This window comes from Cyprinus carpio, chromosome A5 (genome assembly GCF_018340385.1).
Source record: "Cyprinus carpio isolate SPL01 chromosome A5, ASM1834038v1, whole genome shotgun sequence".
Classification (NCBI taxonomy): domain Eukaryota; kingdom Metazoa; phylum Chordata; class Actinopteri; order Cypriniformes; family Cyprinidae; genus Cyprinus; species Cyprinus carpio.
Genome location: NC_056576.1, coordinates 16,476,824 through 16,503,165, shown reverse-complemented (window position 1 = coordinate 16,503,165; position 26,342 = coordinate 16,476,824). Strand labels below are relative to the sequence as shown.

The 26,342-nt window shown below is 36.4% G+C and overlaps 3 protein-coding genes across 21 annotated transcripts in view; all 3 read left to right on the top strand.

Moving 5' to 3' along the window:
- The window catches only part of LOC109082848 (tenascin-like), a 69,000-nt gene extending 66,798 nt beyond the window's left edge, over window positions 1-2,202 (top strand). For all 7 annotated transcript variants that reach the window (XM_042755399.1, XM_042755404.1, XM_042755397.1 and 4 more), the window contains 2 exons: window positions 596-759; window positions 843-2,202. In XM_042755399.1, the coding sequence (XP_042611333.1) occupies window positions 596-759; window positions 843-953 (275 nt within the window). In that variant the 3' untranslated portion in view covers window positions 954-2,202. The remainder of the gene's footprint in view (window positions 1-595; window positions 760-842) is intronic.
- A 664-nt stretch (window positions 2,203-2,866) lies between these two features.
- LOC109082865 (beta-1,3-galactosyltransferase 1-like) lies at window positions 2,867-4,241 on the top strand. 2 transcript variants are annotated; one of them, XM_042755473.1, is made up of 2 exons: window positions 2,867-2,968; window positions 3,281-4,241. In XM_042755473.1, the coding sequence occupies exons 1-2, from the start codon at window positions 2,928-2,930 to the stop codon at window positions 4,164-4,166; spliced, it is 927 nt and encodes a 308-aa protein (XP_042611407.1). In that variant the 5' UTR covers window positions 2,867-2,927; the 3' UTR covers window positions 4,167-4,241. The 2 variants fall into 2 exon arrangements, with proteins under 2 accessions (XP_042611407.1, XP_018953251.1); XM_019097706.2 differs by having other exon boundaries at window positions 2,876-4,241.
- Window positions 4,242-6,078: 1,837 nt separating this feature from the next.
- Window positions 6,079-25,272, top strand: LOC109082849 (dual specificity testis-specific protein kinase 2-like). Of its 12 annotated transcripts, none has more exons than XM_042755436.1 (10): window positions 6,079-6,398; window positions 6,743-6,833; window positions 14,029-14,219; window positions 16,560-16,681; window positions 17,820-17,868; window positions 20,361-20,510; window positions 23,364-23,531; window positions 23,629-23,712; window positions 23,829-23,915; window positions 24,049-25,272. In XM_042755436.1, the coding sequence occupies exons 2-10, from the start codon at window positions 6,803-6,805 to the stop codon at window positions 24,148-24,150; spliced, it is 984 nt and encodes a 327-aa protein (XP_042611370.1). In that variant the 5' UTR covers window positions 6,079-6,398; window positions 6,743-6,802; the 3' UTR covers window positions 24,151-25,272. The 12 variants fall into 12 exon arrangements, with proteins under 12 accessions (XP_042611370.1, XP_042611365.1, XP_042611397.1 ...); XM_042755431.1 differs by having other exon boundaries at window positions 14,026-14,219; XM_042755463.1 differs by having other exon boundaries at window positions 6,729-6,833; window positions 14,026-14,219; window positions 23,676-23,712.
- Window positions 25,273-26,342: the final 1,070 nt, after the last annotated feature.

Sequence of the window (26,342 nt, the reverse complement as noted above, 5' to 3'; positions counted from 1 at the left end):
ATATATATATATATTTTTTTTTAAATCAAACTATTTTACAAAACCCAAACTTAACAATAGTACAACAAATATATCACACAAAAATGTATGTATGCATTTTGTAAAATTGTTTGATTAAAAAAAAAAATACATTAAAGACAACAACAAAAACAATTTTGTGAAATATTATTAAAATTTACAATAACTGTATTCTATGTGAATATATTTCAAAATGTAATATATTCTTAAAATCCAAAACCCCAGTCTTCAAAAACCATTACAACATAACACGAGAAATCATTAAAATATAACACATGATCCCCTTAAAAATAAAATACATTTTTTATTATTTATTTTTTCAGGATCCCTTGATAAATAGGAGGTTCAGATTAACAGTTTTTGTTTGAAATACATTTTTTATTATTTATTTAATGTGCCCTTGCTGAATAAAAAAATATATATATATCATATATCATCTTACTGAGTCCAAACTTTTGAACAGTAGTGTATAATACATGTATGTATTATATATTATATTGTGCTCAAAAGTAAACTGATCATTGCTAGTTTTAAAATCTGACTGATTTTGTAATAATTTTGTAATGCTCTTTTAAAGGTGACTCAATGACGTATCACCATGGCCGCCCATTTTCAACCTACGATAATGACCACGATATAGCTGTCACCAACTGTGCTCTGTCTTATAAGGGAGCTTTCTGGTATAAAAACTGTCATCGAGTGAATATAATGGGCCGATATGGAGACAACAGTCATAGCAAGGTACAAATTTTGTATGTGCTTTATTACTTGTCTAAAAAAACACAGTAGTCACAGATTTAGATTTAAAATTGTTTTATCTCCAGGGTGTAAACTGGTTCCACTGGAAGGGTCATGAGCATTCCATTGAGTTTGCAGAGATGAAGATCAGGCCCGCCAACTTCAGGAATTTTGAGGGAAGGAGAAAGCGATCGTAAACCAGTGCACTCTGGCTTGAACCAACCAACACTCCTCTGCTGACCATTCGCCCCTTGTTTCTCCTGCATCATCTCATCCCCTTCATCTACCAAAGCCACTGCCAGGAGCCCAGCCTGCTCTTTACACTCTCCTATTCATGGAAGTACAAAAAATGCCCCCCACCCTCAGACCCCCATTCAAAGCTATACAGCCCATACACAGTTGTGTGTGTACCACTTCTGTGCACGTCAATCTGACAGTAAACTCATAGTGAAGTTTTTAACATTACACATTGTGCCTGTACAACATAAGCACACCAAAGACAGAAACTCCAGTAACATATATATAATACAATGCCGATGGAGGGAAGATTTTGAGTTTGGCTTGGTGCTTTCCGGTTAAAAAATAACAATATTATTCTTTCTGTATATCTTATACAATTACAGTGGAGAGTTGAATGTTTGTGTGTGGTAGTTTTGCATTAGAGCCTCTTCCCTAGGCTGAGAATTAGCCTCAAGAATACTTTATCCTTTAACTTCTCAATTAGGGTGAGAGGTTTAATGGTACATAATAAAAACTCAGCATTTAAAATGCATGAATGCATAAAGAATATCTAGTGGGGAGGCTCAGAGATTTTTGTCATCTTTTTCTAGTCTGTCTGTGACAAATCTAAGTACCCATGCTCTGATTTCTCTCTCCCACAACTCATGCATTCATCAGTTCTGAAGTCCAGTGGCATGTTTCTGGAACTGTTTCTAGTACCTTTACAGTACTGTTAAGTGTTCATTTGTATGCACCTTTCGTTGTGTTTCCTTTACCCTATAACTATATTGGCATTCAGTCACAGAGCATAAGAATCTTGTTGATTGTTATCCTCTAAAAGATTTAAATTAAACAAAAGTCAAGGCAGGATCTATGTTCAATCTTTGGTTTAAGTGATACTGTGTACACCAGTTATGAGCTTGTATAAGATTCATGAAAGAAAAGTAATGGTGAGGTTATTGGAATTATTGTAAACATAGCCTCATATGAAAGTTCTGTTTAAAAAAAAAAATTAAAAAAAAATAAAAAAAGAATTAATATACAGAATAAGTCTTCGTGTTCGCCCCCTATATCGACTAAACCACTGACCCCTATACAATACCTGTGTAAATTATGTCTCGTTTTGGTATTTGAATATTTTTGTTTGTTTGTTTGTTTATTAAATGGGTGTACAACAGATGTTTCTTTGTAACCCCTCTTACAATTAAACAGATTTTGTTTAATAAATCACGTTTGTGTAGTGTGCTTATTTGGAGACTCGAAACGAGCCAAATGTAAAACTTACAACTTTTCACATGTATCCAAAACAGCCATTTCCTAAGTGCACACAAACAAACTGCTGCTGCGGTTTTTCAGTTATGCAAAGCAAATTGCGATGACCCATTTATTGAGTTCGAGACCTTTTGTCACTGTACCAATCCTAGACCACGGTAGCCATAACAGCGGAGAGGTAGAACTACTGTTTTTTTGTTGTTGTTGTTGTTGTTGTTGTTTGTTTGTTTGTTTTTTTCACGGATGGGATAATGAATGAATAATGAATGTCTCTGAATTTATTTTATTTTCATTTTAATGTGCGTGTTTCATGACCTCCGAAAATGTTTGGAAATAACGTCACGGCTGTGGCGGTCTACAATTGAAACGCAACAGTGACGTAACATTTTTGTTGCCAGATTGCGCGATAAAAATGCGCTTACATGGGTGGAGAAGATTTGGAGATTTGCTTTTATTTGTACCGGTTTCTTTATCATTTTAAACTAAGAAACTAAAGTACTTAATCGTGAAACTAAAGTCAAGCAAATGTCTCTCCTCTCTCATTTATTAAATCACTCATTCGCTTTTGAATGTCCCATATAATGCTCATAAGGAGTTATTCGCCATTAAACAAGAAGAAGAAGCATTTCCCATAATTATCTGGCAACTCCGAATAAAACACTCCCCCGTTGTAAACGTTTATGATAATTAACCTTTATAGCTCAGCTGGAATATCTCATGCGTATGTCGATTTCTGTTCGATAGAAAATGGAAATTACTTTATTTTAAAAGTGGGCCAGCAGTTGGTTTACAATAAACAACCTTATGCGGGCGTTTCAAGACCTATCAAGAAGGGTTGGGTACTTTTGCTAAACAAACGCGTGCATCTAGGCAATACGCCAGCGAAAATGACATTCAAGTTTTGTAACTTTTCCTCACGCTAGTGATGCAGTTTATTTTGCTTAAATATGGGGAAACGATGGCGATATAAACTTTTAACGTGCTTTGCTGTAGCTGGGTTAATAACATTTGTAGCTGTCCTCGTTTTTAACAGAACGCCACTTCCAAAGAAGACACCAACACCCAAAGAGCTCTATGACGTGATCTCACCATCAACATATAGGTTCATTCTGAACCAACCAGAACTGTGTGAGAAGAAGAGTCCTTTCCTGGTTCTTATGATCCCAGTGACACTCAAAGACACAGAGGCGAGGACTGCTATTAGAAGGACATGGGGTCAAGATGGCTTGAGTCCTCGTGTGACCGTTTTGCATTTGTTTGTCATTGGTCAGCCCGCACAAAGTGACCCAGTACTGCAGGAGCACCTGGAGAGGGAGAGCAAGGAATTTGGGGACATCATTCAAATGGACTTTGTGGACAGCTACCATAATCTCACAATCAAGACGATGATGATTATGAACTGGATCGCCACTTACTGCCAGGGTGCTTGGTATGCCATGAAGATCGATGCAGATATATTTCTCAATGTACGTTACCTGGTGGACTACCTGCTTGACCAGGGCGAGTCCTCCAGGAAAGATTACATCTGTGGATCAGTCATCTCAGATGCTGTTCCTCACAGGGACACCTTCAACAAATGGTATATCTCAGAGGATCTTTACCCAGACACCTGGTATCCTCCATACGTGTCTGGTGCTGCATATGTCTTTTCTACTGACCTGGCCAGAAAAATTTCATGGGCCTCTAGATTTGTGCGACCAATTCCACTCGAAGATGTCTATGTGGGGCTGTGCCTGCACATCCTGGGTGTAAAACCAATGTATGCAACAACATTTCTGGGACTTGGTAATCTTTTTGAGGTGCGCAGACTTAAGTATGAAAGGTGCACTTTTGCAAAGCGCATTATAGTGAATGGGTTTAACCCACAGAATCTTGTCCGCATTTGGCATGACTTTAAGAAGTCGTATTTTACATGTTGATACCTTTATATGATGGAAACATCTAAATTGTATTTGAAGTACCTTGAATCTTCTAAATTAAACATATGTGTAGTAGTTGCTAGTACTCGCTATTCCTTTAATAAAGTTCACATCATTGAAATTCTGCACTTTAACATATGGGAGGAGAACAGAATATTGTTTCACTGAAAGGGCCAAGAACACTTACACAAAAGAGGGAATAGACAGCTGTCGAGGAGGTGTGGTATGTAGAAAATTATAATTAAATATAAGGCAAAAAATCAACATACACAACGGGAGGGAAGGTTTATAAATAGGTCATGTGGAAATGGATAATATTATGTAAAACACTTCCTTAGATAACAAACTTTTTTTTTTTAATGCTGTAAGAAAAATAATAATTCTGAAAATAGCACAGCAGTATCTCCTCTTTTTGAGGATTGCAACACTCCCTCCTAAGGTATTATAAGTGATCCCTTGCCTACATTTCATTGTGTTTTTACTATTCTGCCTTCTGGAGGATGGCAAAAAAATAAAAACACTTTAAAATGGATGAAGGGGGTCACTTATAATACCTGAGGAGGGTGGATTGGAGTCCTCAAGAAAAGATAATGCTGTGCTATTTTCAAGACTTTTCTTTATAGTGTGATCCATTATAATATAGCCTAAATAATCTCTTTAGTCTGTTTTCAATGTTTAAAAGGAAGATTATCTATTTTATGTGTCCTTTTGTAACTAATTTCAATTTAGAAGTCATATATCAGCAATTTATTTTATTAACCAGACTGCACTGTTTGACCGAAGCATGATTGAGCATTAGGCTCTCTTCTTTCTGTACTGAAGTTTTTGATGAAAAAATATTTGTTTCCTCTATTTGACATTTTCAGATGCTGGCGCGTGATTTAAACAGAAGAGGGCGCAGTTTCCCTAAAAATAGCGAGTGGGGAAACCGTAGCGCTCTGGGTGATTATTTAGGTTATGTTCTGGTAAGAAAATATTTACTGAAAGATGAAACGGTTAATATTTATCTATTTACAACCCAACTACTTGCTGTATAGTCATGGCCAGTAAATTTACCGCTCAGAGCACATAACTATTTGAGAGCTTGTTTGTATAATGAAGCAGAAATGATTAGCACTGTCATCGTTTCTTTTGCACTTACAGCCTGTGGTGCAGTTGTGCCTGGAAATCCACGCTGCTCAAACATCATAAATAAAGCATCTAACACACCATGGCAAAGTAAATTCCAGCTGTTTAATTATATTGGATGATAACCGTTGGATTATATGTTTATTGCTGTTATGATATTGTGTGATTGGTAAAACTGCAAAGTTGCAGTTAGCTACACAGCATGATTAGCAACATATAGGCGTGTTTCCCTAGAGGTGCTTCGTTCGTGCACAAAATCTGTATTTTTGAACGAACCTTTTGAGTAAACGAATTCAACTGATTCATATTCGTCGATCTCTTCTTTTGAACGAATCACTGAGCAAATCTAAACGACTCGCGGCACTTCAGCCATCTCCTTCTTTAAATACTTGGGCCATTGTTTATTTATTAATTTATTTAACGAACAAAACACTTAAGAGAAAGAATTATGAATATTTAAACAATGACTGGTGACCAATTTCAATTATAAAGACTTTGAAAATTTTAAATGTATGGTATATTATCTTACAAGAGGAATATTATCTTACAATAGAGAAACGCTTCTGATGCTTAAACTTTCTATAATCTCTTAAAGTTGTATACACGCAAATGGCCACTAAACGAATCTATTTGGTCAAAGATTCAAAAGAATCGAGTCACTGAATCAAAATCCCTACCTGAGCAATAGTATCTAGTGAGCAGCTCACTGCTTTTGAAGCACCGCCGCTTGCAACCATGGACCTACAGGTGGGCGGGGCTGAACGTAACTATTATGACGTCATGGCAACTGGCTCCCACTGCACACTACACACTAGCCCATTAAACATGTATTTCTTATCTAGGCTTGACCGTTTTAAATACTACCGAGAAGGTGTCAGTCTGAAGGAGGGCGGGTTCGTTATATGTGAGGTTTGTGAGGTTTAGTGAATGGTCTTTCCAAGAAGCGCGCTAGAAGCGATGCCACCGGTTTGTCTCCGACTAGAACTTGTTTGGGGGTTTGTAGAATAGACTGTATAAAACAGGTTTGTAGTCAATTTTATTTGATCGCTGAGCAAATCAATCAGCAGCAGAGGTGAAGACGAAGACGCCGGGGTGCTTTCTGCTGTGAGTAAGCGGTTGATTTATTTATTTATTTATTTATTTATTATAGGGTGCTAGGTTTTTATGAATCTTGATTATTTTCTAATACTTTTGTGTTTGTTTGTCTGAAGTAGTTGTAAATTACACGTGCGAATTTAATGTTTAAAGAGCTCTCTCTCTCTCTCTCTCTCTCTCTCTCTCTCTCTCTCTCTCTCTCTCTCTCTCTCTCTCAGTGTGCATGCCATTTTTACACTTTATCAGAGTTTGTGTTGCATTTAAAATGTCATGTCGGTTCAGTGTGCTGTCTTTAAGTGTTTGTCGATTTGCTTCTATGTGTGTCCTGTTTCCTCATAGCTTCTGTCATATAGGCTCATCCCAGCTTGTCTGTGTTGTGAGCTCTGGCGGACCGCCTCTCCACCCACCTCAACATGCACATGAATAACTTATTTAACCAGTGCAGTAAGTAATGCTTAGGAATTAATCAATGTTTTGCGACTACATGAAACAGCTAGTTTTCCATAAAGACATGCTGCTATACACCTGCATGTGTAATGAAGAACATGTTTTCTGTGTTACTTTGCTCTGCTTAAAGCATTAGGTGATATTAGATTTGAACAAGAGATGTCTGGCTCATCAGAGAGGTTTTAGACCATTAAGACTCAGTATGGCTGGGAATAAGTTAGTGGATTCACATCGAGCATGTCATGAAGAGAAGCATGGAGAATGGAAGTACATAGATCATCTAGTGATTTGCTCGGTCTTATTATCTATACCTATTTAGTGTTTTGATGTTGTCTCAGACAAGGTCGTTGTGTGTTTCCATCTATAAAAATTTGGAAATTTAAAGTAGTTTTTAGTCTGTTCCATACAGAGTCCATAGTTAAAATATGATTATTGTTTCTGGTATTCTGTTCTCTTTCCTCTTGATGGGTATTAGTCCACTATTTTTTGTTCATGAGGGTGTATGTCGTTCAGTCTGTCCTCGTGTTGACGTAGCTGAAATCCTCCCTGCCCTTTGGTGTGAGACAGGAAAACATAGCTTTCCTCCCTCCATCTCCTTCCAAAAGACCCTGCCCAGTCCTGTATCTCTCATATAAAACCGCACAGGACTTTCTAAAAATAATAGCCTCAAAAGTACTTACTTTTTCCACATATATTGTCTTATTTGTCTTTGTACTATTTCACAAGTGCATCATAGATGTTGATGCTTGTTGAGCACAGACTTGTGAAACACGAAAATGTAATGCCATTAGTCAAAAGTCAAAGTTGAGGGTGGATTTAAAAAAGAAAGAAGAAAACCTTAGAAGTTGTGATGATTTCAGGAAGTGCCTGATGTTTATGTTGATCAAACCTTGAGATGTGCTTGGAGTCCAGTTGCATGCATGGCATAAGAAATATCTGATTAGTGGCTGTTTCCTTCTGATAAAATAAAAGCGGTGCTCGATTACAACCGGATATGCAGTGGTTGATTTTAAAATGCTACAGCAGCAATTACACACACATTGTTGTTCAAATGTTTGGGATCAGTCATTTTTTTAACAAAATTATACTTTTATTTAGCATGGGTGCATTAAATTGCGACAGATAAATACCTTTACTTTTGAACTTTCTATTTATCAAAGAATCCTTAGGAAAAAAAAGTATAATGGTTTCCTCAAAAATATTAATCAGCACAGCTGTTTTCAACATTAATAATAAAAATAATTAATAATAATAATAATTTCTTGAGCACCAGGTCAGCATATGAGACATATCTAAAATATAACATGATACTCTAGAAAAATATACTCAAAAAACACATCTCACATAAAAAAAAAACATACAAAAAAAAATATAAATAAATAGAAAACAGCTGTCTTAAATTGTAATAATATTTCCAAGTTTTGCTGTTTTTGATCAAATAAATGTATACTTAATGAGCATAAGAGACTTATGAAAAAAAAAACTCCAAACTGTTGAACAATAGTGTATATATAATATTACAGTGCTTTTAAATATACTGTATCTAATTATAAGGATTCAAAATATCTGATATCTTCTCTTGTAATTTTGGTATATTTTTAGTGTCTGTTTTGCAAAGAAGTACAATCATTCTTCCCGCATCATGTCTATTTTTACTTGCACTGAAGCTGAGCCTTTCCATGCTTTTGCTTTGACATGAAATATCTCTGACATCTGAGCTCAACAGATATACATTTCACTGGATCACAGTTATACTGCCACTGTTTGCAATTGCAGCCTATTAGGCAGCAAATCATTGCGACAAAGCAGTCTCTGCAGTGTCATTGTTAAGAAACTAGATTTCTCCTGCTGTTCCTTTGATCGATTTTTCCCAGACAGGTGGGCTCCAGTCTTAACAAACTCATTACAACTAGCCATCACAGCTAAATTGCTTAAAAAAAATTGAGTTTGTGCATGCACGCATGTGAATTTGATAAATTTAAAATGCTGTGTTTGGATGTGCAGGAACTGTAAGGATAGACAAGCAAGGGATGGAAAAAAGAGACTTCAGCAAGACTTATGACATTTTGATGTGTGGTATGACACTGTGCTGAATGTTGTTTTGTGTAGAGAAAGAGAGTGGGAGAGAATGTGAGGGGGAGATCTCTGGAGCGATGCCAAAGCTCTCTCTTCTCTGACAGATCCAGTTCGGAGCAGACTACAGCTTCTGCCCCTGCAGTTCACACCAATCCCAGCAGCCACATGAGAAACCATGTGCGGAGAGAGAGAGAGGACTTGTCGTGATACAGAGGATAAAAAGAATGCAAAAAAACAACAACAAATGCATCTCGTGCGTAGATGCTCATAGTGTGAGTGGTGTGAATTTCATGACTTGAACATGTGATGATCACCATCTCATCTATGTGCTGGCCTCATTCTATCACCGTCTCATTCTTTGTTCTTTTATATTAAAATAAAAGGAAGAAAACTTTAGTTGAAAATTAAAAATGTCTTAGCAACTAAAAACAGTTCTGTCATGAAACTCTAGATGGCGCAGGCTGATTGGTCGTTATCGCAAACTGATGATATTCACAGCGTAGTCAGTGAGTCACATCAACTATGGAGTGTTTACCTGATGCAAAGAGCAGATCTGTGACCCTTGCAGAGGAGAGTCATTAGGCAAATAAAACTCCATGCTTATGCCTGCTGCATTATCATACATTTTAGATCAAAAAAATTCTCATATTTGTGCTTGATCTGAAGCAGTGGTTTTGTAGATAATTTACTAGACAGAAAATAAAACTGAATTTTATTTGGTTTAAAGTTTTATGAGAGAGAATTTTTTATTAATTAAAAATGATCTATAGCATTTCAGAGTAATATATATCTTCTACTTAAAGGGGTCATGTGATGTTGCTAAAAAGTAACGTTTTGTTAATTTGGTGTAATAAAATGTTTATGTGGTTTAAGTTTCAAAAAACACATTATTTTTCACACACTGTACATTACTGTTTCTCCTCTATGCCCCGCCTTTCTGAAACACTTTTTTACAAAGCTCATCGGTCTGAAAAGTGAGGTGTGCTCTGATTGGCCAGCTGTCCGGTGCATTGTGATTGGCCGAATGCCTCAAGTGTGTGACGGCAATGTTACGCCCCTTGCCATACTGTGATGCGTGTCTCGGTCAGAACACCTGCGCAACAAGGAAAAACCAATAAAATCCATTGTAAACGAGCCATCTGTTGCATCCAGTGGAGATATAATTACAGATTATAACGATTTGTACTATCTTTTTACGAGTTGCATTGCATCGCGCCGCATAAACATAAAACCATGTCTGCATTTGTGATTGGAGAAACGAAAAACAACAAGCTCTACTCTACACTGCTCAAAACTCGCGTTTGAATCATCAGTGGCAAATCCTTTAAATATGTAAACATACTTACAGACTGTAAGTCAGAACAGCCAGCAGATCAGGAAACAGTCCTCCATAAAATGTGCGGCACACATCTGAATATTTGTGTTGAACTGTTTTGGAACAGTGTTGTAAATACAACTTAACCACTGATTAGTTCTTCTAGTTGTGTCCTCTTTTGGAAGACCAAACAAAGTAGTTTCGCTTTCACAATGAAACAGCGTCTCTAACACAACATGGCTCCGGCGGCAACAGCAAGAATAAAAGTTACGCCTTCTCTCTTTGAATGAACATTTGGGCGGCGTTATGCAAATCTTCCCACACAGTGACGTTTTAGGAGAGCGTGGACAAGTCTTAACTTTTCTAAAGAATATCTCTTTGGGTTTGAGATTTTAGTCTTTGCAACTTTAGGTCTCTTATCTATTCATAAACAGCTTGTAACAATCCAAACTTGAAATCGCATCATATGATCCCTCTAACTTATTAGTTCTGCATACTGATGTGTCAGTCTTCCTGTAAAAGTTGAGGGTTGGTTTCCTCTCGTGTACATGTGAAGTCGGGTTGTAGCTTCATGATGGCATCCTCTGACGTGCTGTGCACTGTGTAAACTTAAAGTCACTGTCTTCCTTTGACCTGCATATTTCACAAATCCTGAGTCTCCTCTACAGTGCCAGATGTCAGGTAGATGTTTCCTCTGAGAGTAAGTGGCAGGTCCTCTTTCATTGGTGATTTATAACACTGCAGGGTTAACTTGTAGTTTTGTCTAAAACTAAATCAGCTTGCATGCTTGATCTTTAGTTGAGACGTCAACGCCAGCATGGTTTTTTCTTCTTCTCGTAAATCAGCATGTTGTAGGATGGTGCATAATTTTGCCAAAGTTCTGTTTTTATTATTTATTATTATTGTTTTCAAAATATATCATGTACTTAAGCTTCAGTGGAGGTCAAATGTTATTTTGAAAGTTGTTACTCTGGAAGCATGCTCGAAAATGTTCAATAAATGAATTTTAACTTTTGGAGATTCCTCGTATAATCTTTTATTTATCGTTCTAGAAATAAATACAGAAAACACTAGATGAAAAAGACTTTGAGTGAAACAGAGTCCTGTCAGGATTGCACTCTAAGCATTTTGCTTTTTAGTGAGGTTGTAAAACTGAAAGGGCTGCGATTGTGCGTCTGCTGCTGGAAACACAAAGACGTGTGCGCTCCACCCATGATGAATACTGCTAGATGATTCCTGCTTAAGTGATGGTGGGTTGTGTAAGCGTCCCGCTCCGTGCTGTTCCCCGGTAGCATCTTTGGCCTGTGATGACAGTCCCAATTGACTTCAACGCCCTGCTTTATTCTCAGTGTCTCCCCAACATGGAAAAACTGATGCATTAAGTTGCAAACACAGGCCTAGAGACTCCTGAATCTACTTACACAAAGTGTAAACTGACAATAGATTGTGGATTATTAGATATTACACAGTGATGACACACATCACATAAAGTTAATAACTAATAGAGTTATGCTGTATGGTCAGGTTTTTTTTTTTTTTTTCCAGAGGCTGAATTTGTTCAGTTTTTCAACCTACTGCTCAGCCTCACAAGAAAACCACAGTATTGTGTGACAATGTTTCTTACATGTTGCAAATATCCTGTGTGGGTTTAGATTTCAGATGCCCAGCATATACACAAGTACACTGCTGTTCAAATGTTTGTGGTTGGTAAGATTTTTAAATGTTTTTGAAAGACGTCTCCTGTGCTCATCAAGGCTTTTTTATTTATTTGATCAAAATGCAGTAAAATCAGTAATATTGTGAAATATTATTATATTTAAAATAACATTTTTTATATATTTTAAAATGTCATATGATCCTTCAGAATTCATTCTAATACCTTATGCTGTTTTGGTGTTCAGGAAACATCTTTTTATAATCAGTGTTGTTTCTTAATATTTTTGGTGAAATTTACAATATTTTTCAGGATTCTTTGATGAATAGAGAGTTCAAAAGAAGGGCATTTAGAAATGTTTACATTAAACATTATAAATGTCTTTACTTTTGATCAATTTATTGCTGTCTTGGTAAATAAATGTATTTAGGCTATGTTTTTAAAACCCCAAACTTGTAAATGGTAGTGTATATTGTAGGGATGTAACAATTCAATAAACTCACGATGCAATGCGATTCACAATACTGATTTCACAATATGATTTTTTTCAGAGATTTAAAATAAAGTATAAATGAAAAGGTGTCCATTTATTATTTCTCAGACAAAATGGTGCACCTTTCTTTGTGAAATTGAAATACGTCACATAACAAAACTAAATTGAAATTTTAAAACAAATTTCAAATCAAATCAAATAAATAAATAATACTTATGTAAAAAAAATCTCTTCATATAAACAAAATCTTTGCCTGTGCTCTTTTCATTTCAAATTAGAGGCAAACACTCCATTTTGATCACGATCCAAACAAAGATGCAGCAAGAGCAGTTTTTGATTTAAATTAGATTGCATACTTTAATTTTGAAATCTGAAGCAAAAACAGAAAAGGCTGACTTTAGCTTTGTGAAACTGAATGTACTACATAAAAACATCTGAACGAAACAAAACCAGCAGACGAGCTGAATGAAAGCGCAAATGCACTTTAACAGTAGGTGGCACTTATGCAACAGCAGCAATGTAGCGTTATCCTTGGTTACCACTGTGAACCGGGTTGTACCAGTGATTCACTCAGCAGTCAGGACTATCTGCTGCAATCTTCTAAGGTCTGATTTGATAGCTGAGCTGAACCAGACAGTTATAGAAGTGAAGAGGACTGATTCAGTGACTGCAGAGTAGAACTGTATCAGCAGCTTCTGTGGCATGTTGAACCTCCTCAGCTGGTGAAGGAAGTACAGCCTCTGCTGGGCCTCAGTCTATGTGAAACTCCCACTTCAGGTCCTGAGAGATGGTGTACCCAGGAACCTGAATAACTCCACTGTTGCTACAGTGCTTTTCATGATGGTGAGTAGGGGGAGTGTGGAGTGATCTACAAACTTCAGGAGCTTGACAGAGGAGTCCTTTGCAGTGCTACCGATTGCAATAGGCTGTTAATATAAAAATAATTATATATATATATATATATATATATATATATATATATATATATATATATATATATATATATATAAAATCCCTTTTGTCTGTGGTCAGTGTAAACTTTCAGTCTATGGAAAAGATCAGTCTGAACATTCTTCAAAATATTTATTTTCCTGTCCCATGGGAAACGGTGTTTTGAAATGACAAGAAGGCGAGTAAATGTTGGCATAATTTACATTTCTTTGTGAACTACCCTTTTAAATGTCTGTACAGTATATCTCAATGAGTCAATCCCAACAGTAAAAATTGCAGTCTCAGTCTTTAATTGTTTGTAAGTTGTTGATGTCTCATTTGTGTTTGGATCAAGAACAGTCAGATTTTTCACCTGCATGCTGTCCACGACTATTTTAAAACGTCCTTATTCTGCCACTTTTATTCCCCGCCGTGGCAGACGAGAGCCTTCCTACTCATTGAGCTAATTGAGTACTTGTGAGCTTCGCTTCATTCTATAAACACTGCTTCCTTCAGAAACCAGCTACTAATGTTTAAAGCTTTGTGCTTGATAAATATTTTATGATTGATTTTACAAAAATTTTTATTTAAATGATTATTAAAGTTTGGTTCTGTCATTTCTGTAACTTTTTAACATCATATTCTAACTCTGAATTGTTTTAAACACTTCTTGTGGAAAGCTTTGGTGTTTTTCTCAACTCTTTGTGTGTTTGTTTCTCAGCAGAGATCTCCAAGATGTGTGAGGTGGACGTTTCGTCTGAGCCCACCAGCCCGACGCTGTATACAGAGTCTTCTGATACATACTGCCATGTGGACCGCTGGCAGAGGCTACGCACAGCCGTCCGCAAGCTAGAATTCTGGGAGAATTTCACACATGAGCTGATTGGCAGTGGCTTCTTCTCAAAAGTTTACAAGGTAACACTTAAAATATCTTGAATCTGATGACTTGAATCTGTAAGTGATAATGTCTAAATATGCAGTTAATAATATATGTACAGTAAGTGCTAAGAAATTTTGACAGATTTTTCTCCTTGGTGCTTTAACACATTGGTTGTTGGAAAATGTTCTCACAACAAATAAAGCAGAGTAAAATGTTGACTTCATACAGTGCCTTGCGGAAGTATTCATACCCCTTCGTTTTTTTTCACATTTTATTATGTTACTGTCTTATGATTAACTTCTTTAAATTACTTTTTTTCCACATCAATCTACACTCCATACACCATACTGACAAAGCAAAAACAGAATTGTCAAAACTTCGTAAATTTATTAAGAATTAAAAACTGAAATAAGTGCATTGCATAAGTATTTATACCCTTAACTAAATGTTTAGCTGAAGCACCTTTACAGTCTCAAGTATTTTTGTTTGATGTGGCAAGCTTTGCTCATCAGGATTTGGCAATTATCTTCCATTCTTCTCCTCATCTCTTCACCTCTCAAGCTCTGTCAGTTTGGATGGGGGCAGATGCACATTTTCAGGTTTCTCCAGAAATATTTGATTGGATTCAAGGCCAGGCTCTGGCTGGGCCACTCGAGGACATTCACATAGTTGTCTATAAGCCACTCTTACCGTGTGCTTAGGGTCGCTGTCCCATTGGAAGATGAACCTTCTGCCCAGTCTGAGCTTCTGAATGCTCAGGACTGGGTTTTCATTAAGGCTTTATCTATATTTTGCCACACTGAGCGTTCCTTCTACTCTGAAGAGTCCCTCAGTCCCTGCCACTGAAAAACAGCCCCACACCATGATGCTGCTACCAGCACACTTTACTTTTGGGATGGTACTGTGCAGGTGATGAGCAGAGCTGGTTTCCTTCAGACAAGATGCTTAGAGCTGAGGTTCATCAGACCAGATAGTCTTGTTTCTCAGAGTCTGAGTGTACTTTAGGTGCTTTTTTGTAAATTCCAAGCGTGTTTTCATGTGTCTTAACTAAAGAGAGGCTCAAGTTTGGCCACACCGCCATAAAGCCCAGATCGGTGGAGTGTTGCAGTGATGTTTGTACTTCTGTAGGTTTCTCCTATCTCCACATATGATCATGGAGCTCAACTAGAGTGACTATCAGGTTCTTGTTCACCACACTAACCAAAGCCCTACTCCATCATTTGATCAGTTTGGCCAGGAGGCCAGCTCTGGGAAGAGACCTGGTTGTTTCAAACTTCTTCCATTAAGGGTAACAGAGACTACATGCTTCTGTGACCCTTCAATGAAGCAGAATTTTTTTTTCTGAACTCTACCACAGATGTGTGGCTTGAAGCAAACCTGTTTCTGAGCTCTACAGGCAGTTCTTTTGACCTCAGTGCTTGATTTTTGCTTTGATATGCATTATCAGCTGTTAGACCTTTTATTAAGATGTGTGTGCCGTCCCAAATCATACCCATTCAATTGAATTTGCCACAGGTTAACTTCACATGGAGTGCAGTAACATCTACAAGCAAAATGAATGCTCCTGAGCTAAATTTAAACTGTCCAAGATAAGGGTATGAATACTTATGCAATGGAATTATTTTATTTTTTATTTTTAATAAATTTGCAAAGATGTTAAAAACCTGTTTTTTTTTTTTTTGCTTTACCATTATGGTGTATGGAGTGTAGATTGTTGTGGGGAAAAACTAATTTAAAGCAGTTTAACATAAGGCAGCAACAAAACAAAACATGAAAAAAATGAAGGGGTATGAATACATTCACAAGGCACTGTATGTGTATATTGATTTTATTTTGTTACTTTCACAATAAAATATTTTATTTAATAATATTTTTTGCATAATTATATCATGAAAGTTTAATAGTAAAATCTACCATATAGAAAAAAATGAAGCAGTGTGATAAATTGTCTAAATGGAAATGGCTTTTTCATCATCCTATTGTTCTGTAGAAGGCCTCCTGGTGTGTGGTGTGTGGTGTGTGGTGTGTGTCTGATATATTCATGGCACTCATACAGTGCAGTATTGTAGTCCTACTAATTAGAACATATTGTACAGCTAAGCCCAATTGAGGTGGCCCTTGTGCCATAGGACAGTATACTCATTAATGTACTCCTGGTGAGTCCCTGCTGTGTAAATTACATAACCGATGATTGCAGCTCAATCATCTCAGCAGTTATGTCCCTTCCTGTGTATCAACATGGAAGGGTTTTTTATTTGATTGCACCTTAGAGAGAGAAAGGAATGTTTTAAAACCACTTTAGGATTCATTCGCTTCTTCTCTGGTCTTTTTTTTTTTTTTTTTTTTTGTCATTTTATTGGATTTTTTTTTTTCAGGTAATCCACAATACAACACGGAAGGTGATGGTAGTAAAGATCTATAAGAATGATGTTGATCAGGACAGCATTGTACGAGAAATCAGCCTTCTGCAGAAACTCTCACACCCCAACATAGTGAGGTAACTCACTCATTAATGCTACATAATAACTTGTCATATACTGTAACTCATTTAACTTTTGTTTTTATTTATTATTTTTATTGTTTATTTGTCATATATTTTTATTATTTAATAGGTATTCAAACTCCCTTATCTAAATGCCTAATAGATGTTCAGGCCTCTTTACACATTCCATTCTCATGAAGGCTTATATGTATATTCTGTCTTTACACTACCAGTCAAAAGTTTGGACACATCAGACTGAATCTGTTATCCTGAAAACCTTTTAACCTAAAATCATTTTCTTTTAAGGTTTGCAATTAGTTTGTTTCTCTACAAAACTCGTTGTTGTTGTTCATTGATATTAGTAATTTGATCACAGAATTGTCTGATAGTGTTTAAAATGTATCCCAGGATGCACCTCATGAAGCTGGTTAAGTGAATACCTGGAGTGCACAGTGCTGTAATAGAGGCTACTTTGAAGAAGATAAAATATAAGATAATTTTTTTTTGTTTGTTTTTTGGTAATTTCCAAACAGTAATAATGAAGAATGAGTAGTGTGTGTTTCCAAATGCCTGTAGAGATATACATACTAGATTTGGATGGCTCCTGACAAGACTGTTACAGGTTATAAGTCACACTAAGCCCTGTCCAGCACAGAGCTCTTATACTGCTGTTTATCTTGCACTATGACATGTGTTTGTCTAAGCAATCTCAGAATGGCTTCTTTCCAGTGTGTTATGGAAGGACAAAGTCATATTCAAAACTGCCTGTGCAGTGTTAATTTATCACAACTTTCCAGTTTCTGCCAGCTGTCATCACCCCATTACAGCTGATACTCATGTTAACCCTTGAACAGAACTGCTGAATGTGACAGAAACTACATGGGGTCACAATAATACAGTGACCTGTTACGTTTACACACATTCACTGCTTCACTACTTCATGGTCCTCTAATATTATGTTAGTTAAAAAATGTTAGTTAAACAAGTGAAAGCCTGAACATCATCTGAACATCAAATTTACACAACTTTCAATTTCTGTTCAGTTGTTGTGCATTTATCAAATGACAGGGGCTTTGGACTGTATTTAGACTGAACCTACTTGACAAAGCAGATTTAGGGAACAGCTCATAACCTCCCACATCTCTTTTTCCAGGTATCTGGGTATTTGTGTCAAAGAGGACAAATTGTACCCAATTCTGGAGGTAAGATTCCCTCCGCCTCAAAATCAAAAGTTGTTTTTCTGCAATTAAAATTTTTGGGATTTATTATTATAAAAACAATAATTAATTACATCAACTAAAAAAAAAAACAACAAAACATCAACAACAAAAAAACCATAAAAAAAATTATTATTATTTTATTTGATTTTATTTTTATTTTTATTTTTTGAGTATTTTATGCATTAGATTGTAATATTGTACAATTAGATTTTAAAAATGTCATATTACATTTCATGGGATCAACAATAAGGATTTTTCTGCTTTTCATTTAAGATGTTTTATAAATGTCAGAAAATTTTAATATTTTATGTTTTGCAAAAGATAAAAAATTTACTACCAATAAATAATTACATTTTCGTATTTTATATAGATATATTAAATTAAATGAAAGATATTGAAACATACTGTATGCTCATGTATATACAACAGTATATAATATATATATATATATATATATATATATATATATATATATATATATATATATATATATATATATATATATAAAAATAACACTTTACAATAAGTTTTCATTTGTTAACATTAGTTAACATGAACTGACCATAAATAATAATTCTTCAGCATTTATTAATATTAGCCAATGTTCATTTCAGCATTTGCTAACTCATTATTAAAATCAAAAGTTAACATTAGTTAATGCATTGTGAACTAAAATTAACAATTATATTTTCTGTATCCTTAACAAAGATTAATAAAAATGCTATATTATACAGGTCCTTCTCAAAAAATTAGCATATTGTGAAAAAGTTCATTATTTTCCATAATGTAATTATAAAAATTAAACTTTCATATATTTTAGATTCATTGCACACCAACTGAAATATTTCAGGTCTTTTTATTGTTTTAATACTGATGATTTTGGCATACAGCTCATGAAAACCCCAAAATTCCTATCTCAAAAAATTAGCATATTTCATCCGACCAATAAAAGAAAAGTGTTTTTAATACAAAAAAAGTCAACCTTCAAATAATTATGTTCAGTTATGCACTCAATACTTGGTCGGGAATCCTTTTGCAGAAATGACTGCTTCAATGCGGCGTGGCATGGAGGCAATCAGCCTGTGGCACTGCTGAGGTGTTATGGAGGCCCAGGATGCTTCGATAGCGGCCTTAAGCTCATCCAGAGTATTGGGTCTTGCGTCTCTCAACTTTCTCTTCACAATATCCCACAGATTCTCTATGGGGTTCAGGTCAGGAGAGTTGGCAGGCCAATTGAGCACAGCAATACCATGGTCAGTAAACCATTTACCAGTGGTTTTGGCACTGTGAGCAGGTGCCAGGTCGTGCTGAAAAACTAAATCTTCATCTCCATAAAGCTTTTCAGCAGATGGAAGCATGAAGTGCTCCAAAATCTCCTGATAGCTAGCTGCATTGACCCTGCCCTTGATAAAACACAGTGGACCAACACCAGCAGCTGACATGGCACCCCAGACCATCACTGACTGTGGGTACTTGACACTGGACTTCAGGCATTTTGGCATTTCCTTCTCCCCAGTCTTCCTCCAGACTCTGGCACCTTGTTTTCCGAATGACATGCAAAATTTGCTTTCATCCGAAAAAAAAGTGCTTTGGACCACTGAGCAACAGTCCAGTGCTGCTTCTCTGTAGCCCAGGTCAGGCGCTTCTGCCGCTGTTTCTGGTTCAAAAGCACACGCCTGTGCACGGTGGCTCTGGATGCTTTCTACTCCAGACTCAGTCCACTGCTTCCGCAGGTCCCCCAAGGTCTGGAATCGGTCCTTCTCCACAATCTTCCTCAGGGTCCGGTCACCTCTTCTCGTTGTGCAGCGTTTTTTGCCACACTTTTTCCTTCCCACAGACTTCCCACTGAGGTGCCTTGATACAGCACTCTGGGAACAGCCTATTCGTTCAGAAATTTCTTTCTGTGTCTTACCCTCTCGCTTGAGGGTGTCAATGATGGCCTTCTGGACAGCAGTCAGGTCGGCAGTCTTACCCATGATTGCGGTTTTGAGTAATGAACCAGGCTGGGAGTTTTTAAAAGCCTCAGGAATCTTTTGCAGGTGTTTAGAGTTAATTAGTTGATTCAGATGATTAGGTTAATAGCTCGTTTAGAGAACCTTTTCATGATATGCTAATTTTTGAGATAGGAATTTTGGGTTTTCATGAGCTGTATGCCAAAATCATCAGTATTAAAACAATAAAAGACCTGAAATATTTCAGTTGGTGTGCAATGAATCTAAAATATATGAAAGTTTAATTTTTATCATTACATTATGGAAAATAATGAACTTTTTCACAATATGCTAATTTTTTGAGAAGGACCTGTATATTGCTCATTGTATCTTATCTAGGCATTTACTAATGGGTCCATATTGTAAAGTGTTTTTATTTAATTTCATTTGCCCCAGGGCGATCCTGCACCTAACAATAACAATAAAAGTGAAGGTGTATGTTTGTTTGTTTCTTTCTCTCATGGACTGTGTTTGTCTGGACAGTATGTTAGTGGAGGATGTTTAGAGGAGCTGTTGGCCAGGAAGGATGTGCCTCTATGCTGGAGGGAGAAAGTAGACCTGGCCTCTGACATCACCAGAGGGATGATTTACCTCCACTACAAGAACATCTACCACAGAGATCTGAACTCTAAGGTACAGCAGGACTCTCAGTCACATTCGTCTTTTGTGACTAACTGAGTAACGCTTCGAGAAGTGCAGTGTAAAAGGGTTTATATACAGTTCCTCTGAGCAATCATCAGATATTAGACAATGGTTGTCTAGTCTTTATGTGGAATTCTCCCCTGAGAAATACAGACATAGATGCTTGTGTGAGAATGTCATTGGTTGCCAGGATTCACACAAGTGCTCACCAAACCTGGGGTGAGGGGCGAGGCAACAAGGCCAGTCCATTGTGATGGTAATATACTCTTCCACTCTATCTTTCTCTGTCTTTTACATACACTCTCTCCCCAACCCTTCCCATCTCATTTGAAAATGCAAAATGCACAAACAGTGTATAGGCTTGCAGATCCTATACCCCCCTTTTCGTTTTTAGCCAGGCCTTGTCTCTGTGCCACTGCCTATTTGTCAGCCATTCAGATATAAACAATGAGCAAACAAAAATGCCAGCCACACGATTTACACAACCATGACGTCAAGCACATCGGTTAGTGGGACCATCGATTGGTTTCCACTGTGCTGCAAGTTAGCATTTAACATAGAAGTTGGTATGAATGTGGGAAGTTGTGTCAGAAAATAGAAGCTATTAAAGTTGAGAGTTTTAAGTACTAATATTTGGAACATTAATTTAGAGGGTGTTAAAGGGATCATACGCTGAAGTGTCACAGAACCACAAGATCTAAGATCTTCTACAATATGATTCAAATATTTGATGTATGTTTATGTATCTGAAATCAACATTCTAAAATCTGTAAAAAATATTTATATATATTTCATTATGGTTTTTCAACAGCAGTTATTTTAATTTTAATATTTAATTAAATTAATGGAAAAAAATAATTAAATTTTAATAAAAATATTAGTTTTTATATTATCTATTTACATAGTCATTTTAGTACATTAGGTTAAACTAAATTAAATTGAGAAATGGTGCATTGGCATGTAGCTGAAGTAAAAAAGTTTTTTTTCTATTTTTCTTTTTTTTAGTTAACTTTAATTAATATAATATAGTATAATAATCAGATATAATTGCCAGAAATAAATTATTATAATTGTATGCATAGTTTTCCCCAATGATTTTTTTCTCCCCTCACATTGAATCAAACAACCTCAGTGCTTTTTTTTTTTCTCTAACCCACCCATTAGTTGCACAGCCAGAGGGTGTTGCAACACTTGGCATGTGCATGAGTTACTGGTCTAAATTTGGAGCTTTCTAGGCTCAGGGCTGTGCTTAGAGTTTTCTTAGTCCTATAATCATAGGTCAGTTTTTGGGATGGAGGCTTAGCTGAGGTTTCTAATTCAATCCAGACTGAACTCAACTTACTATTGTATCCATCAGCACTTTTTGCTCCAAGAGTCCCACTGGTCTTATGTAACGTCTCGGTTGGACCTGGATTCCCCCTACTCTGGTCAGCCTCACTGTCTTCTCATTTGCCTTTCTTCTAAAATAACAGACCATTTTTATTACGCTCTCAATAATTTTGCTTTAAACTGTTTATAGCCATGACACATCATCACTAGAGACCATTCAACCTGAAAGCGAGGTATAACATTGCATACTGGTACCCCTGGGTTGATAGAGATGGAGGAGAGGAATTGTAGGCGGTTCAAACCCTTTGGCGAGGTACAGGGTCAGCTGAATAATTCATTAAACAGAGACAGGGATGATGAGAAACGTCTTTCATTTGAGCCTGGGAGTTCTGCTTCATCCGCCAGGCACATTGTCTCAGAAAGCACATTACAAACATGCTACAGATACTAAACCACAAAAAGGCAATCATGTATCTTATTTATACAGGGTCAGCTGAATAATTCATTAAACAGAGACAGGGATGATGAGAAACGTCTTTCATTTGAGCCTGGGAGTTCTGCTTCATCCGCCAGGCACATTGTCTCAGAAAGCACATTACAAACATGCTACAGATACTAAACCACAAAAAGGCAATCATGTATCTTATTTATACAGGGTCAGCTGAATAATTCATTAAACAGAGGACAGGGAGATGAGAAACGTCTTTCATTTGAGCCGGGGAGTTCTGCTTCATCCGCCAGGCACATTGTCTCAGAAAGCACATTACAAACATGCTACAGATACTAAACCACAAAAAGGCAATCATGTATCTTATTTATGCTTGTATGTATCAGTTGTATTTATCTGTATTGCATTTAGATGCCATTGAGCTAATTTCCACAGTTTACTTTCACACAAAAATTCCACAAATAAGTCAGTCAGCACAGCTTCAAACTTTAGTGGTTTGTTTATTTAGAAACTCTAATGTAATTGTCTGCCATATGGAGGTGTTATTTGGTTCTAGACAATGCATTCAGATTTCGAAAACGGTATGCAATAGTTTTTGTAGGAGATTGTAATAAGTTTAAAAACTTTTTGCTAGTTTATGCCTCCCCCTTTTGGTAGTGAAGAAAAGTACATTCACTTAAAATAATTCTGAAACTCGAGATGCTTGTGTGAAAATGTCATATTTAATGTTGTTTTAATGTCTATATCTGATATATTTTAATAAAATATGCGACCTCATTATTTAAAAAGGAAGTTAAGATTAATTCATAACCTGCAATTATTTATTAGTGAAAATAAAGCTACATGAACAGTACTGTTTAAAGGTTTGAGGTCTTTTTTTTCATCATGCATGCATTAAATTGTTAAAAAGAGTAATGGAGACTGGAGTAATGGCTGTAATAATATTTCACAATATTACTGTTTTTACTGTATTTTACCATATTATACTGGGACTTAACTAATAGTAATAGAGCACAGAAACTTAAAAATTCTTATTTTGCATCTAAACATGTTTTTGTCTCCCAAAGAACTGTCTAATAAGGGTGACAGCGAGAGGCAGAGAAGCTCTGGTCACTGATTTTGGTTTGGCTCGAGAGGTGGTTGAACTTCCTGCAAAGGACAGAAAGCTTTCACTTGTGGGCTCTGCTTTCTGGATGGCCCCTGAGATGCTGCGCGGAGAGCCATATGACCGCAAGGTAACGACTATTATGAACGCGATTGTGGTCTTATGAACGTGATGTTCTAAAGCATTTTCTAGTTCTCACCTACTGATTTTGCTTTATGTAACGCTAGGTGGATGTGTTCTCTTTTGGAATTGTTTTGTGTGAAATTCTGGCTAGGGTCCCAGCAGACCCAGAAATCCTTCCAAGAACACAGGTGAATATAAATAGAATTATCGACGCTTTTGAAATGCCAGAAAATATAACATGCGGTATCAGAAACTAATGAGCATATACAGTCCCTGTATGCATTTATTGTTGTGGGTGTTGCAGGACTATGGCCTGGATGTGTCAGCATTCAGGAAAATGGTCAGTGAGTGTCCTCAGCGTCTTTTGGAGCTGGCAGCCAGCTGCTGTCTGGTAAGTGACCTTGTTACCTTTTGTGTATATGAAATGGACACACATTTCCTCTGTCAGTTATGCCTAAAAACTAACAAACCCTTTGGAAAAGGAAGTAACGTGTTACCACTGACTTTCGTTGTTTCTCATGCAGATAGAGGCTTTCCGAAGACCCTCTTTCACAGAGCTTCAAGACGAGCTGGATGAAATTGCTGAGACTTTGGAGTGTCTTCACAATGATCTCACCACAGGTTGATCTGCGGCACATCCTCTGGTATCCCATCAGCCCTGCAAATGGGGCCAACACTATGTTGCTGTCTGGGAAATAACCAAATAATATTTTCATAGGTTTCAGTATATCAACACTTGATAAATTAAATTGTACAAGAGAAAGTAATTTATTTTGGTACCAGCTGCCCAAATAGGAAAAAGTGCATTTGTATTGCTGACTTTTTTGAAAAACGACCTATTTGAAAATCGAAGAGAGTACTTTTCTTAATTTGAAAAGCAATTGATACATAAGCAAGCACTCATCACTTGTGGTTTTGCCTCCACTCTGAACTGAGCTGCTGATTTTTGGAAATTCTCCAGAAGACTCAGCAGCTACCACAGGATGAGACCATTTCCTGCATTTAAGGGCCTTTGTGTTGCCACTGCAGTGTTATAGTGCTCTCATTGTGCCAAGTGTTTGTGAAACCTTATTTTTCTCTTCTACAACATCAAAACAAAACAAAGATTTCATGTTTTAACATTTTTACTTCATTTTACTTTACATGTTTGCCATGTGTTGTGAATTACTCACATATGTATCCGAAGCGTGAGCTGGCACTGACTCCAATAAACAGTGACACCAAACAATTTCTCTGGACACATTATGGCCATAACAGCTGAAAAAGAAATTTGAGATTAAATATTTTCAAGATCATCCAGCTGTAGTATTATTTACAAAATCAGAAATCGAACACTCAGTAATTCATAATCCAATTTCAAATGCATAACTTGGCACTGTTGATTTGTACGTGTTCATTTTTTTCTTGGTATTTGTGTTTTTAATATTTATATATATAAGTACTGCTTGGCTGTTATTTAAGTTTTTAATCATTATATATTTGATGCCTGTGTATTTCCTTCTGAACATCATTCAAGTTAACTCTACATTCTACATAAAAATGTACATTCTGTGCCTCAAAGCAGAAGCTTGCGAATCTTGAGAAGTGTCACGCTAACCTCATATTTCTGCAACAGGTCGGATGTCTGTTAATCTTTCTGTGGTTTGTAGTGTTTTTGTAATACAGCACATGATATAAAAAGAGGAAAAGAAGCATATGTGAATGGTGTATTTTTTTTTTTTTTAAATAAAGCCAATGAAAATCCTCTAGTCTTGTTTTATAAATGTGGTTCTTTGCACAGGAACTGCCCTATTAGCATCAGGATTTTATAAAAACAAAAACACTACTAAAAAGTTTCCTTAAATGACTATAAAAAAAGTTGGACTGTGCCTTTCTCTGTGTGAGCGAAGTTGATGTATGGTAAGAAGTAACATTTGTGTAACTATCATATATTACAGTGTGCTTGACTTTCATGTCTGGTTACCTGGCAACTTTGTAGACTCTTAAGATACCCAATGCTAATCGGACTTCTTTGTGGCGTCTGCTATCAAACCACTCGATGCAAATGATTAGACTAATCATGAATAACAAAGAGTGCATCATGGGATTAATCCCTTTATGTGATCCTGGGCTGCTGAATTAATGACTCTGGTGACACGCCTAAAACTTTATCTACATCAGATTAAACAAACTTGAGAGTTTAAACATACTCTATAATGGAAATGTATTGAGTAATTTTCAGAGCTCTGCAGTCTTGATTTCTTAAGTTCCTTTAGAAATCACTCTATTTGAATGTTGTATCATTGCCTGTTTTCTCAAAGGCATCAATTTTATACACCAGTCATTTTGTCCTTGATTGACCTGAAAACAACATGGCACAATTTAACTGGTGCTTTTGGTGTTTATACAACAGCCTTTTTATTTCCAGCTGTACCAAAACACAATAGATGTGAATGAATAATTAAACACTGGCTTTTCTTGGGTTGGGCTTTAAAGCAGAGCAAGTCTGTTGCTGTACAGATCAAAGGCACCTGTTGAGCTGCAGATGCTTTATTAGCTTCATTTTTTATTAAGATTTATAGCAGTAAGGGAGCAAAACTCCATTTAATGTTATTGATCCTATGGTGTACGGTCATAGGTGACTGGAATACTAAAATTAACATTACAAGATCAGATTTGGATAAAGTTCATTTCTCTGCCAAGCTCATGTTTGTGTCAGTTTCTGTTGGCTGAATCTAATGTGTGACCATTATACACAGAACCATCCTGAACAAATACATCATCCAGAAAACACTGAGTCCAGATAAAGAGATGCATACTGTTCCTTCTCCACGGAACA

Coding starts and splice junctions, on each gene's coding strand:
- LOC109082865 (XM_019097706.2), top strand. CDS start 3,195: ATGGGGAAACGATGGCGATATAAACTTTTAACGTGCTTTGCTGTAGCT.
- LOC109082849 (XM_042755431.1), top strand. CDS start 6,803: ATGCACATGAATAACTTATTTAACCAGTGCA. Junction 6,834..14,025: donor TAACTTATTTAACCAGTGCA/GTAAGTAATGCT, acceptor TTTGTTTCTCAG/CAGAGATCTCCAAGATGTGT. Junction 23,713..23,828: donor AAATCCTTCCAAGAACACAG/GTGAATATAAAT, acceptor TGGGTGTTGCAG/GACTATGGCCTGGATGTGTC.